A 14,666-nucleotide genomic window follows, 5' to 3' on the forward strand; every position below is an offset into this window, starting at 1 on the left:
TGATTTCGAATGTCTTTGCGTCACAGCCTGGAAGAAGGCAGTCATTGCCTGTTCCTGGTATGGTCAGTGGGGCGCAGCCGCACATGCCCGTTACCGATGAGCGTTCAAGTGTAGCCTCGTCAGCCAAATTCTGATGTTCGAAACGGTCATATTTTCCATCTCCGTTGCTCTCATTCGGTATGCGAAGCGACAGATGGAGTGGAGGCGACGAAGTTTCCAAGTGTGTTGTTCGTGTAGTGTGGAGTTGATTGCAGGCGAACTGCGATGGACGCGTGGCGTGACTGGCGCGACTGGCAGGTGCCCGCCCGGGAGGCAACCACCAGTGCTAGCGCCAGCATGCAACCTTATCCGCAGCAGGCTGCGAAACCTTGGAATCTCACATACATCAACGTAGCCATGATGCGTCCTCCCGGCTGCCTACTCAGTCGGCCTTCCATTTGATTTGTCATTCTGGGATATCCAATGTACTTTCGCTTGTGCTTCCACCTTCACAGATAACGTCTGTTCAGTCGCAGAAAGATAGATAATATCGACTCATTCGAGCGACGATTATCATCAACTTCGCAGCGATCCTTAAGAATCGAGGTTTCATGTTCAGAGGTGGCTTATTATTGGTGGTAGGGGTGGGTATAACTTAGCGATGAACGATGTGTATGCCTGACGAATATGCCTGCATCTCAGGCTGAGGGCTGCTTGACATTGCAGATGTATGCAGCTTCACCCAGAGGTCCTTCTGCCCTCTTCATGCGCATGGCTTTTCGCCTGCTGATGGTGTGTTGAGTGACGTGGAGGCTCTTACGCACATTCGATTGCTAAGTTCAAGATATATGGGCGCAATGAGCGACACCTATATGGGGAGCCCACGCATGAAGGCTATCTAGCCACGAAAGAATAACAATGTCATCGCAAGATCCTCTTGATCGTTTCGTTAAAGGATACCCGAAACTGGCTGCGCAGATGGAGATCCTACCTGAGCTCGCTATATTCCGCAGGTTTGGGGCTCTCAATGCTCAGAACCTGTTGTACATGCAGGCTGAGCTCACGTATCTGGAGAACAAGCTACGAGAGCGGCAGCTAGCCGACCACATTGATCCGTCGGAAACGAGGAAAGCACATGCACTGAATTGGTTCTGGCTCCGTGAATCCGAGAAAACTGGCACAGGTGAACAACTGGGATTAATCTTGAAGATTAGAGAAACGCTCAAAGAGTACAGTGTGTTTGAAGATTTTCCAGCGGACGCATGAAGCTGACTACGACAGATGATGCGTTAGCACAACAAGCCAAGATTCTCAAGTACCCTCGGCCTAGCACTTGGGATCTCCACCACATCCAGAACTATCTCCACTCTACGGAAATGGGCGAGAATGCGTTGACTGGAGAGGACGGTGATATTTGGGGCTCTGCCTGCCATCGAGAATCTTACAAGCCGGACCTGGTGACGCTATGTCCGCGCGCAAAGAAGGACGCCTTTTCCGCATGGGCTGCGGAGAGTACTATCACCAACCTCTTCAGGTGTGGCTGTGCTCGCATCAAGAAACCTTCGCGCATTCATGGAGTGGTCGGCTACGAAGATAGCACCATCTATCGCATCACCTATTGGATCACCAGTATTCTCGCATCTCTCATACCGATAGCGTCCATTGCCGTGCTATATCGCGTTCAGTCCATGACTGCTCGACTTGGGATCATTGCTGGGTTCAATGTTCTGGTTTCTATTTGCTTGATGGGTTTGGCCAATGCGAAACGCGCCGAAGTTTTTGCTATCACAGCTGCGTGGGTATGTCCATATCTTCCTTATTGCTCACCTACTAACGAAACCCAAGGTTTGCTGCTGTACAGGTCGTCTTTGTTGGGTCTGATAGGAGCACTGCAGGAGGAGGTTTAATATGAATTCAATCGCAAAAGAAACTACCCTTTCTAAATGGAGACATTAACATAATCGAAGAAAGCAGTATTGGTGACCGATTACCCCGTAACTCTTTCGCTTAGCCTCGGCAGAATCCGTGTCGGTCGTATACGCTGCAGGAAAACTGTTGCCAGGTGGCATGCGTTGTAATCACCTGCATGCGTGCGCCACCAACTTCGGTACAGTACTCATCCGGCCACTCAGCCATTGGAGCAATTCAGTTAAAGCTCACTCCGCTCCGCGTCAGCTCAGCCCAACTTGAAATCCAAACAAGATTCAACATAAGAAGCCGTCGCCTTTATCTCGTCGCAGTCTGGCCCCCGTCCATCGTTGGCGTGTCATCCCTACGTCAACTGGGATCGGCGACCGAAACAATCTTTGAGCGTACGGGAGAATCCAGTTCGGGATGTATACGTGTGTGTGTAGTATGTCTAGGGTGGGTGTTCAGCGTCTCTGAGCCGCAGCTGCTTGTGCCTGTCCAAATCAGCATTGCAACCATGAACGAGAGCTTTGACGGCTCACCTGCTGCTGTTCATATTGCCTCATCTTCTCTTTCTCTTTCTTGCGTCTCTCTTCAGCCTCTCTTTGTTTTTGAGCGAGTGTGGCAGCTGTCTCGAGTCAGTAACGATTCACAATTTGCGGTCACGAACGTACAATCGACTCGAGGCTGTAAAGTCCGATAGGCACCGAAGAAGTCGCGGTTTCCTTGTAAGAGCCCCAGCTTTACGATCGTCTCACTCCCGATTACGAGTTCGAACGTCTCGAGATCTACCACCTGGAAGACCGACTTTTCGAATCGTGGTCGGAAGCTAGGGACCTTTCGAGTGTCGCTGCAGTACCATCTTGCTTCAACCTGACCGAGGCATGGCACCTCAGTATTATTGCTGAGGGTTATCGTGATTGGTTCAGAGCTGGGGCTCGGTGCCAGCCCAAATTCCGCGAGAAACTGGGGAGTGATCAAGTTGTACCTGCTCTGCGTATCCACTAGGACGATACCAGGATTGGGTTTCGACCATTTTCCGCGATCCTCGTCCCACAAGGAGACATCAACGATCCTTTTGAAGTTCTCGTTCTGCCTTGCGGGTGTGAATCTTCGGCGGAGCTTGCGTGATAGGGTAGGAGCATCGCTTGTCGATGTGCTGGACCGTTGTTGAGACGAAAGGAGCTGCTTGAACCTTGGACACGCTGCGGAGAAGGCACGCCTGTACCATTTGTTCTTGATCTTGAGTGATTCGTAATCTTCGTCCACTTCACTGAAGATCCGGGTAGGACGCGCCGGGTTGGTTGGTGTGTTACGGTCACCTTCAATAATATGTTAGCTCTGAACAAACGATCCACATTGCGAGACTCTATGGCTCACCGCGAGAAGAGAACAGTCTCTTGGCTTTACTGAGTTGGATCATTTTGGTAGTGGAGGTTTGATGGTCTGTAGTGATCACAATTCAAGAAGAAGGAAGCGGAAGGCGATCTCGAACATTACGCAATGCTGCAGAGGTCAAGGGCTAGTATAGCAGTTTGGAGTTAGAAGGCTGTGCTAAATGGACTTAGACTTCAGAGCCTCATCAGGCTGCCTGCTTGCTGTGCCACGGTGGCGACGGCTGAGCGACCGGACAGCGCTCACAGCGCACACTTGGGGGCTCGACTCGATACCAGATCTAGACCTTGGAGGGTGGCGCAGCCACTGTGCAAGGGGTATCATATCTGCATATATCGTTGTTCTGATGTGAAAAACAGTTTCTGAAAGCCCAGGGATCACGAAGATGTCTTCCACGAGTAAAGCGTTCATATCATCTGGATACCCGTTATTTACTGTAAATCGCGATTGGTTCAACATTCATACCAAATGCAAGATTTATGACGTGCCAGTATTGTTCATGCAACGAACAACGACTGAGCCACTCGACATATGACGTTTGGAGACTCGGCTCAAGCGACATATAACGCCTGATCTGAAACAAAAGTGTTTGCCTTGAAGAACCTGCGTTCTGTGCAAGCGATCAGACGCTCAATCCACCGTCCGGCTGCACGGTGATCCAATACTCGACGCATATAGGGCAAGCCAAACTCACCGGAAACGGTAAATGCGTAATACAGACACTCTCTCCACATCTACAAACCACAGCAGCTCAGCGTAGGGTTCGCAAACATGCAGCCTGATTCTTGTACCGGTCAGCCGCTTCACACGGTCAGATTCGTGGAAGGCTGTGGCGCAGCACCTGCATGGGACTGAAGTGCACCTCCGGTGGCTCCGAGACAACGTCACCAGTAGGATATGAAGCTGCTGTCGTCTGGGCCCAGACGTCTTTGCGTGCCATTTTCTGAAAAACTGCCTCGACGGGCGCCTTGTCTAATGATGCCATTACACGTCAAGTGTGCTCCTGGTGTTGCTCTTTACTCGTCTCCGTGGAATCGAATAAGCTGAGCAGCCTGTGCCAGGCCCCGAAAACGTTATTGGTATGTATCGTGTCTTTGATGTGTCAATCAACATGCAGGCTCGTGAAGCATCGTCTTCCTGGCGAGCGTCGGGCTGTGCTCCCATTCAAGCGGGTCGTCCACCGGTCACCAGCGACGATTAGCAGGCAGTGTCCCGCGCATGAACCTGTCAAAGCGTCTGTTAGTCCGCTATGGCGTGTATGTCGATGGTGTCGCCTTCGTCGGTGACCTAACCGTTTTCGCATTAGCAAACAGTCGCGAGGTCTGCAGAGTAACTAGCATATGCCAAAACCTAGAAATGTATTCGATGAAGTATCACACACTTTTTCCCAAGCTGTTGAAACCTTGAACTCCGCGATAGTGACACGAGAGGCTCAAGCCTCCTAACCATCCACCTTCGCTGCAGTATCAGCGACCTCACCAGCCGTCTCAGCCATCTCCTGATCCTCCTTCTTCTCAGCCTTCTCCGCATCGCCCTTACTCGGCACGCCATCCTTATTATCCACAAGCTCCCTCACGACATCGACCGTAGCCGCCGGACCACCAGGCTGCACCGCAAGCACCTTGCCCTCCTTGTCAACAACAAAGACACCGCGCGTCGTGCTCTTCGGCGGCTTCTTAAAGCCAATTGCAGAGATGAGGCTCTGTGAAGGGTCGCAAAGCAGGGTGTAGGGCAGCTTCTGCTTGGTCTTGAAGGTTGTGTTGGCTTTGGGGCTGTCGGCTGAGAGACCGTAGATGGAGTAGCCGGTTGCGGTGAGGGGGTCGTAGGAGTCGCGGAAGAGGCAGGCTTGTTTTGTGCCTGTGGTTGTACGCGTTAGTACTGCTCTGCGAACGCGAGGGAGATGTCAGGGGTTGGAGGCTTACATCCTGGCGTTGAAGCCTTGGGGTAGGTGAACAGCACAACGCCGCTCTTGCTCTCCTCTACGAGCTTTGCAAGCGTGGTCTTGTCTCCGTCATTCGTCTCAAATTCTCCGCCAAAGGACGCGAGGTCAATGGTGTCGCCGACCTTGGGTGGGCCAGTCGCAGCGGCAGCAGACTCGCCGTTGCTCTTACCGACAACAGCTTCCTTGACAGCCTCGACCTGCTCAGTGACAGTTTCCTGGACTTTCTCGACGACAGTCTTCTCGCTCTCGGGCTTCTTCTCCTTGGCGGGCGCCTTCTTCTTCGTCGGGCGCACAGGCGCTGGGGGCGCTTCCTTGCGCTTACGGAGCTCGACGGGCATGATGAGAATGGAGTCGCGAGATGATATCGCAGTCGCGTTAGTGTCGCGGGGACGTATAAACTTCAATCAAGGGGAAATTGGGCAGCGAAGAGGTCGGGGTCGGACGCTTGAGCGCTCGCGGAAATCGAGGTGGGACGGTTGGCTAAGGGCAGGAGTACGAAAACCAGCGGAACAGTGGTACAACCCTCGCAATATGAACAATCGTACCAGTTCGCGGGAAGATATCCTCGGCCTGATTCAGTAAGAACTATAATATGTGCGTCGTCTAGTCAACGGTCGCAGCGTAAGCATCGTGGTGAGCCCGAGCGAGGCCAGGTCGTCCAGCCTCCTCACTTGGCATTTCCCGTCCACATCGATATTAGCCAGATTACCTGAGCCTGCGTCTTTTTCTTCGGGAAACAGCTTATTTCGGACGCGCACTGGGGTAGGGGAGGCTTGTCATTGGCTCGTGAAGTGAGGAGTCGTGAGATGGGCAGCGCTCGGTTGTGCAGGTCCCGGCGCGTCATAGCTTCCCTTCTGCGATGCTACTATGCTGCAGCAACACTGTCTCGCACAACGCCTACGACTTGATATCGAATGCGTTGAATTTCCTTGTCTTTACATCAGAATTGCCCGTCTAATTAAGCTACATCTTGATCCTTCATCCCATGCTGCCCATTAGCGAGCCTAAACAAGCACGAGAACACCCTTCCAAGTCATGCGCTACATCTATGCATCTTTGGTACCTCCTGAAACCCAGCTCACGGGGTGCCAGTTGTTCTCGCAAGAGAATACCTTGCCGCCAGACCCGCGGTTCAACGCCCATCCAGACGACCACATCCCAAGCCCAAACTGTAGCACGGAGTCAGCACTCGTCTTGTAATGTCTTGGGGAGTAGACTTACAATGAGCATTCCTAGAATGACAATAGAGATATTCAGAATGGTAAAAGCCGTTTGCGAAGTCGACGAGAACAGCCTACCGTTCTTCTTATTGTGCCACAGCCACATCAGTGGAGGAAGCGCATCTACACGCGTCAGCCAATGCACCTATCATTATCCATAGTGAGTAGTATTAGTAGTGACTTACAGCTAAACCAGCTTCCAAAGAGAGCTCCTATCAATCCCAACAACAAATTAAAGTTCGGCACAGCTTCAGCCAAGATCCAGCTTACCAGCCACGCGCCTGTACATATCGCGCCCCAACTTCCCAAGCTCTTCCAGCTGTTGGTAGATGCTACGTTTGTCCCCTTCCATACGCGAAAGTAGATGTATTTGGTGGCTACAGAGCCATTGACTACACCTGCGACGATGATTGTAGGCAGCGCGATACCAAAACAGATCTTGCTGACGAGTGGGGACGCGGAACCAAGAGCGGGTGAGGCTACAAGAGGCCCGGCGTAGTAGTATATTATGACAGATATGAGCATATAAAACGTGACTGCGATACCCTGCTCGAAGATGAGGGCTTTGCGGAAGTCGCGAGGGTCTTCGAGTTCGGATTGGAACGAGAAGAAGGCGACGTGTCCAGCTGTATGAAATCAGCAGACGTCTTTATGACCAGAGAACAGGAAACAACATACTGTAAGCTAGGACGATGTTCATCACGGGTGCGAGTCCCTTGACGAGTGGTACATCTGGTCGCACAGCAACGATGTTGCCCATGTCTGGCTTCTGGATACTAATCGCGATCATGGTTACCGTAACTGCCACAATGATGGAACCGCAAGCTGAAATATGTCAGTCGCGAACTCACACGAAGCGGTCGGATCCTTTGGCTTACAAAAGTAGCTAAAGTAGCTGATGTTCTTGAACGTTCTGGGCAACCCTAGCAGGAAGGAAATGATCAGTCCGACGACAGTGAAGACGATAGTGCAAGTGCCGTGGTCAGTCATCGCATTCATCGCGACCGCAAAGGTCAAGATGTGCGCCCCCATGATGAAGATCAAGACTAGTAGTTGTCCGACAGCAAGCACCTCGCGAAGCACTGGCCCGCTCATAAGCATGCCGCAATCCGCGTAGTTCGCTACAGACGGATGAGCCAGCTTGAACTCGCCGATCAAATATCCAGTGTATGTAGCGATGATGCCTAGGAAGCATATGCAGAGGAGACCGGGGACGAGGCCGAGGATCGCAAGCGCTTGAGGAAGGGCGAGGACGCCTAATGATACATTCTCCGCCAGCATAACTTGAATATGTTATTGGGATGATGGTGTGGAGGTACGGGGGCCTTACGAGTGCCGACATTCCTGGCAGTTGAAAGTCAGCGATAGTTCAAAGAAGGATATCACGCCCAGCGAACGATGCATGCCATACGCCGAGGAGCGCCGAAGTATCGTTAAATCTCGTTCAGTAACACTGCACACTGCATCAGATAGTTTGTGTACTTACCACCACTTGCACGTCTTGTACTGTATCTCAGCGCCTTCCTCGTTACCAAAAACATCCTGTTCTTCAGCTGGCGCAGCCTGTCCTTCGAGGTCCGCCGACAGATTCAATTGAGGCTGAATCAGTTGCTCATCTAAGGGCGCTTCCGGTGTGGTCTTCTCTACTGCGTGCCTAGCCATGGCTTTGTGTCGCTTGAGCTGTCTATGCAGTCGTCGCGCGGATATTGTCGTGAAGAGGGCCGGTGGAATACGAGGAACGGGGAATAAGGTTAGGATGAGAAAAGGATGACAGGAGCCGGTCAATCGTAGCAGCTGGCGTTTTCACGACACGGTACCAGTCTGGAATGCTGCAAGCGTGAGCGCAGTTATGAGCTCGTTAATGGCCATGTAATGACGGGCGCGGTTCGCTCAATTTGAAGACCGTGAAATGATGTGGGCCAAACGAGCGTCTGCCATTGCAAAGCATGGACGAAATTGTGGGTGAGATGTTTGGGTGTACCACGGAAGCTTGTAGGATAGGGACATGCAGGGAGAGTAACGGATAGCGGAACATTTCGAATGAATGGATTCGAACGCGTGTCTCGAGATAAGACATAGTACCAGGTCAGTGCCATATCATAATGTAATGATTACACCTGTATTGCAGCGGAATGCGGAGGCACTGATTGCAGGCTTGAGCTATGGTAGCGAGCCCGTGATACCCAAGTTTCGGGCACGCGTCGCTATCAATTTGTACACTGTATGCGGATATAGACAGTCTCAAAACGTAAGACATGGAAAGAGAAGACTGGGATGAAAGAGCAACGACAGCAACTGTGCGGTTTCCAGTTCGAGACTTGATGTCAGAAGTGCTGCGTGTCGCGTAGTGTATAGGTAGAGATCTGAGTCGTTATTGATGCGATAAGAACACTGCAAGATATATTGGCCTAATGGCAGTAGTTGAGGTGGGGAAGAAGAGTGTCCAATGGATGGAATAGATGTTAGCTACGTCATCACGTGGACGCGTGAGGCAAGCGCGAGCCGGGCTGCCGCCACTCCACACTCCTCATCTTCCCCCGCACGCAAGCCAATCGCACCAGACTTCCAAACCGATATCCTGTCGTTCGCCTTGCGACGCCAATTACATCACAAACACGCCATGAACTCCGACCTGAGCCATGCGCCGACGCGAGCGACCCGCAAGCGAAAGACTACCACGTACGCCGACGACGATAACGATGACGATGCGCACCTCGAATACCAGTCCACACCACGGAAAGCCAAAAAGACGAAGAGCGCACCCGAGGTAATCGACTTGACGGGAGATTCGCCCAAGAAGACCCAGAAGACTCCTGCTAAGAAGAGAGGCAAGCGCGACGCCGATGCGCCTGCCGAAGAGAAGCGTGCGAGGGTGTTCCGCAAGCAGGCACCACAAAGCTACCTCGCGATCAAGGAAAGAGCGTTCACGCAGCGCCTTACAGTCCTTTCGCGCGAACGTTGCGGAAGCGATGATGTACCAGAGGAGAAGGTCATTGTCGCAGGCTCCACAGGCAATGTCTACACCGTCTCAGTTGGTCTCGTCCCGAGCTGTGACTGTCCACACGCGAAGAAGGGCAATCAATGCAAGCACATCATATACGTCATGTTGCGCGTGCTGAAGGCACGTGAAGACGTCGCATACCAACTAGCCCTCGTCCGCTCCGAGCTACGCGAAGTCATCAAGAACGCGCCTCCCATTCCCGGCGTAGAGACAGATGGAAAGGACGGCAGTGAACAAGAGGGCCAAGACGGCAACCGCAAGCCCATCGAGGGCGAATGCCCCATCTGCTACGACGAACTCGGCGAGAACGAACCCATCGTATACTGCAAAGCCAGCTGTGGAAACAACGTGCACAAGGCTTGTATGGCGAATTGGATCGCGGTCTCAAAGGGCAAAGCGACTTGTCCATACTGTCGTGCCAAGTGGGAGGCAGACACAGGCTTCGAGGGTAAGCTGGGTGAAGTCGATACAGAGAACTTGGAAAGGAATGAGGACGGCTATGTCAATGTTGCAGGGCAACTCGGTCTCAGTGGTGAGCGTGATTATTCCACGTATCATCAGTACTGGGTGCGACGGCATTTAGGCCATGGTGGACGGAGGAGGGGTGGCTACGATTACGAGGACGACTACTAGGCCCATGGTTGTTGAGGCATGACTGTGTAGGAGGTGTATATTTGGCGTTCAGGACATTGATACCCAGGAGCGACAGGCGCACGGAACCGTAGAAGATTTTTTCCATCCGTTGTATCTCTACAACAATTAATCGTTCTCTACAACAATAGCTCGTTTGACTCAAACATTGACTCGCTTTCCTTCGTTTACTCAACATCATGCGTGTTCGTTTTCCGCATCTCCAAATCCACCCACCTCGGCGCGCATCGGAAATTAAACCCTCAAGAATAGCACAAAATCACGATCGCCACGTCCACGCGCGTAACTCCCCCAAACATACCCACCTACCACCGGCCCATCTTGCATAACCAAGCAAAATCGATCACCATGATCTGAACATCGTCACCTGCATCCGCTTTCGCCTCGTTTCCAGACCCACAACCCTTTTCCTCCTTCTGCCGTAAACACGATCAGCATGAACGGACGTCCTCGGCGAATTTATGTCATTTCCATTTATGTTTAGTAGCAAGTGTGTGCTACCATCCCGTCCGATGCCCAATACGAGCGTATAATGACGCGTACCAATCTTGCGAGGAAACGATCCCAGATGCGGTCTATTGATATCAGATGTAGTATAGATCCACATCAACCAGTAGTCGCTCGAGCCACGAGTGATCAACAACAGCAGCGCACGTTCCTTCCACCAACAGCATGTTGCATAGTATTGCGAAAAGGCTTTCGGCGTCTGAGAGCAAGTTGCGTACAGTCATGTACCCTGCGGCACGGTAAGTAAGTTGGAGCGGCTCGAAAAGGGAGAACCGGGGCTGAATGCGAATGGCTGGATGGAGACGTGCTGCACCAGACCCGCGAAAGTGGGCACTGCGGCTGCGAGTGGCTGTGTTTGCTTTATTAGACGTTACACTTGTGGCCGATCATGCGAGAACGTGCAAGCGGTGGCGCGATCATGTACAGGGATGGGGTTGGGGCGGTATGCAGGTACAGTGATCAGCTCTGCAGATTAGGTTTTGTGTCACTGGGGATCTGGCCCCGACTTGCGACAGAGTTCGAGGAGAGCGGCAAGGGAAACGCTGGCGCTCTAACTTATGGAAGAAACATCACAATTGAGATTGGAGGCAAGATTCAGTTGCAAAGAGTAAATTCAAGAAAACTAGATAACGCCAGGTCATTTGACAACCGCAACAAAGGAAAAGTCTAGGAACAAATCGAGGTTCATCAAACATTGCAGTCTGACTGCGCCCACATACCAGAGTCCGACGAGCATGGGGAATCCGAAGAGTGATGTGGAAAAAGACAGTCAATATATTGTCGAATGTACATGATATCAACTGTCTAGTCCCGGCTTTTACGTGAACAATCCATCACAAAGGAAACCACCCAACGCTTTGCCCCTGCCCGAGGGAACTTGATACAGTAGACAGACAAGACATGCGAGAATGCGGATCAAGCGATCCTACCAACAAAGGACACTAAGAAAACGCGAAGCTCATATACAAGAAATGCACTTTAGCGCTTAGTAGGTGCCGTAGCCGGAGCCGTAACCGCTGCCAGAGCCGTAGCTGTTGTCGGGGGTAGGGGTGGGGGCAGCGGAGGAAGAGGCAACGGTGGAAGCCTCAGGAGTCTGGGTGGAGACGGCAGCAGAGCTGGAGGCACCGCCGTAGCCGCCACCGACGGGGTAGGCAGCGGAGCTGGTCTCAGCAGAGGCGGGGACGCTGGAGGAGGGGATAGCACTCTCGCCGGTGGGGGTGGCTACCTCAGAGACGAAAGAGAAGCTGGGGAGGACCGAGGTGGGAACGGCACCGGTGCCAGTGGGCATGGCGGGCTTGGTGGAGGTCTTGAAGCCAGTGGGGCCGGCAGGGTAGGGGTTGGTGCCGTTACCGGGGACGGGGTACATGGCAGTGGGGACGGCGGGCATGCTGGAGGAGGCAGTCTGCTCAGAGGGAACCTCGGGAGTTGGCTCAGGAGCGTTGGGGGTAGCAGCAGGGTAGTCACCACCCTTGGTAACGGTGACGGTCTCCTTGGCAGTTACGGTGACAGTGACGGGAGCAGCGCAGTCCTCACCACCCTCGCTTCCAGCAGGAGTGGAGGGCTTGGCCTCACCACCAGCAGGGCCAGTGGGGTAGGCACCGTTACCACCAGCGGGGCCGGAGGGGTTGGACTCAGAGTCAGCGGGGACATCGCCCTCACCAGTGGGAGTGGGCTTGACGGTGATGTACTTGGTGGAGGTGGAGGTAGACTTGATGGTGGAAGTGACATCCTCCTCACCGGCGGGGCCAGTGGGGTAGGAGCCCTCGCCGCCAGCAGGGCCGGTAGCCTCAGAGGGAACCTCACCAGTAGGAGTGGGCTTGCCGACAGTGACGACGACAGTGGAGTACTGGGTGGAGGTAGAGGTGGAGGTGACCTCAGTGGTGACTGGGTGAGCAGTCGAGCCAACACCGACGGTGTAGACGAGGGTCTCGGTGTAGGTCTGGACGACCTCAGAGACGGGGTAGGAGCTGGTCATGGCCGAGCTGCCGGTGGGCTTGGGGAGGTCAGACTCAGGGCAGACGGTGGTGCCGACGGCAACGACGCTGGTGACGAGCGCGGTGGAGTGGGCCGGGCAGTCAGTGACGGTAGGGGGGCAAGCAGTCTTGGTGAAGATCTGGGTGCTGTAGATGGTGGAGGTCACCATGTCGCTGATGGGGGTGGAGGAGACACCGCTGGGAACCATGCCAGTGCCGGTAGGGACCATACCAGTGCCAGTGGGGTAGAGACCAGTTCCGGACATGGTGCTGGTGGCAGCCTCAGGAACGACCGAGGAGGGGACACCTCCGTAGCCGCCGCCGACTGGGTAAGAGCCGGAGGGGATGGCAGAGCTCATGCTGACGCCGGGAACGACGGAGCTGGTGGTGGCAGCCTCGGGGACCTCAGAGGAAGCAGAGGAGGGCTTGCCACCGTATCCACCACCGACGGGGTAGGAGCCGGAGGGGATAGCGGAGCTCATGCTGACACCGGGGACAGAGCTGGAGCTAGCGCCAGCAGGGACCGATGAAGAGGCAGCAACGGGAACGGAGGAAGAGACACCACCGGAGGGGACAACGGCAGAGTAGCCGGTGCCGTAGGCGGAGGAGGAAGCAGCAGAGCTCATGGTGGGGATGGCAGCAGAGCTGGAGGTGGCAGCCTCAGGGACGGCGGAAGAGGGAGCTCCGTAGCCGCCGCCAACGGGGTAGCTGGCCATGCTGCTGGTAGCAGCCTCGGGGGTGCTGCTGGAGACACCGCCAGCGGGGACGCTGGGAGTGTAGGTAGCATCGGCAGGGGTGCTGGAGGTCTCGAAAGCCGGGGAAGAGGACTGGATGTATGGGACCTCAGCGGACGAGGAGACGACCGGGGTAGCAACCGAAGAGGAGACGGGGGTTGCGACGGTAGAGGCCTCGGGGGTCTCTACAGGAGTGGCAGAGCTGACAACAGCAGAGCTGACGGCGGCGGAAGAGCTGGCGACAGCCGGGGGCTGGGCGCCGTATCCGCTGCCGTAGCCGTTGTTGCCACTTCCGTAGCTGTTGCCACTCTCGTAGCTGTTTCCACCACCGTAGGAGTCGGTGGCACCGTATTGGCGGCGAGCCTGGCGGTGGCTGCGAGCCTCAGCGGCATCGGCGGCGGCGAGAGCAGCCAAGAAGGCAACGGTAAGCTTCATCATGATGAAAGTTCAAAAAATCCTGGCTCTTAAAACTGAAAGGGTATTTGACGGGAATTCAAAAGGTCCAGGCGTAAACGTTGATAATCCAGGAAAGAGTGACTGGATGTTCAAAGAATGTGATGTCCGAAGACAGTTGATAGCGAGTGTGGTAAGGAAAAGTTGCCTTGGGTGAGGAGAAAAAACACAGCGAGGGAGGGCGGTATATGAACTCTCTGGCTGACAGTTGCAGGATGGGGCCTAAGCACCTGGGTGGCTGCTAACGGCAGCACAGATGCGCCTAAGATGGTCGGCCCCTGGCGGGTGTTAATTTCGTTCAGGAACAACCGGCGGCAGGGGCCAGTCAGCGGCGTTCTTAGCCAGGAACAACTTCAGGGGGATGCATGAGCCTAGCCACTCAGGAGGGCCAACGCGGAAGCTCGAGGCATGGCAGCCGCTGGGAAATGCGCCGGTCGCGAGCTCTCGTCGCTGAGAGGCGAGACTCTTCGCTGCCGTCGACTCGCAGCGCGGTGAAGCCGCTGGGAAAGAGGTCACGATCTTCTGCCTGCTCGCCCCCCGTCGCGCTGGATGTGTGCGCTGGGATGGCCCTCGATGGTCTCGTCAGTCCGTCTCTTTGCGTGCCGACAACCCCCATAGATTGCGTTTCAAGGCGCTTGGCCAAAATAGAAAGCGACCATGGCGCAGATCCTCCCTGCTAGAAGCATCGACAGGAGCGGGTACATGGCAGATGCGCGCTGTCGGTGAAGGCACACAACCGTGCCGAGATTCAGCGCAAAGACGCAGCCGGGCGAGACAAAAATGGACTCGCGCAGGCATGCGTGAGATTTGGTCCAGTCTCCACTGCCAGCACACGGTGCGACAGGAGAGACACAGTGCCACCGTCGCCATCAGCTCGTGTTGAGGGCGCTTTCGTGTTTGCGG

General features: G+C 54.3%; 5 protein-coding genes across 5 annotated transcripts; 2 read left to right on the forward strand and 3 right to left on the reverse strand.

Moving 5' to 3' along the window:
• Positions 1-897: 897 nt before the first annotated feature.
• On the forward strand, positions 898-1,521 carry J4E83_003256 (uncharacterized protein; the record flags this gene model as incomplete). The annotated part of the gene is made up of 2 exons (XM_049330193.1): positions 898-1,213; positions 1,261-1,521. Coding segments are annotated over 2 exons (577 nt in total), but the record flags the coding sequence as incomplete, so codon positions are not given.
• Positions 1,522-4,723: 3,202 nt separating this feature from the next.
• J4E83_003257 (uncharacterized protein) lies at positions 4,724-5,562 on the reverse strand (the record flags this gene model as incomplete). The annotated part of the gene is made up of 2 exons (XM_049330194.1): positions 4,724-5,139; positions 5,205-5,562. The coding sequence occupies 2 exons, from the start codon at positions 5,560-5,562 to the stop codon at positions 4,724-4,726; spliced, it is 774 nt and encodes a 257-aa protein (XP_049190690.1).
• A 708-nt stretch (positions 5,563-6,270) lies between these two features.
• On the reverse strand, positions 6,271-8,106 carry J4E83_003258 (uncharacterized protein; the record flags this gene model as incomplete). Its single annotated transcript, XM_049330195.1, has 7 exons — positions 6,271-6,393; positions 6,446-6,567; positions 6,630-7,070; positions 7,123-7,269; positions 7,323-7,700; positions 7,775-7,788; positions 7,931-8,106. The coding sequence occupies 7 exons, from the start codon at positions 8,104-8,106 to the stop codon at positions 6,271-6,273; spliced, it is 1,401 nt and encodes a 466-aa protein (XP_049190691.1).
• Positions 8,107-9,064: 958 nt separating this feature from the next.
• J4E83_003259 (uncharacterized protein) lies at positions 9,065-10,078 on the forward strand (the record flags this gene model as incomplete). Its single annotated transcript, XM_049330196.1, has 1 exon — positions 9,065-10,078. The coding sequence occupies one exon, from the start codon at positions 9,065-9,067 to the stop codon at positions 10,076-10,078; it is 1,014 nt and encodes a 337-aa protein (XP_049190692.1).
• Positions 10,079-11,588: 1,510 nt separating this feature from the next.
• J4E83_003260 (uncharacterized protein) lies at positions 11,589-13,748 on the reverse strand (the record flags this gene model as incomplete). The annotated part of the gene is made up of 1 exon (XM_049330197.1): positions 11,589-13,748. One exon carries the CDS (start codon positions 13,746-13,748, stop codon positions 11,589-11,591), a length of 2,160 nt encoding a protein of 719 aa, XP_049190693.1.
• Between the last annotated feature and the right edge of the window lie 918 nt (positions 13,749-14,666).

The sequence above is a fragment of the Alternaria metachromatica genome (genome assembly GCF_023757995.1).
Source record: "Alternaria metachromatica strain BMP 0045 chromosome Unknown scaffold_5, whole genome shotgun sequence".
Lineage (NCBI taxonomy): Eukaryota > Fungi > Ascomycota > Dothideomycetes > Pleosporales > Pleosporaceae > Alternaria > Alternaria metachromatica.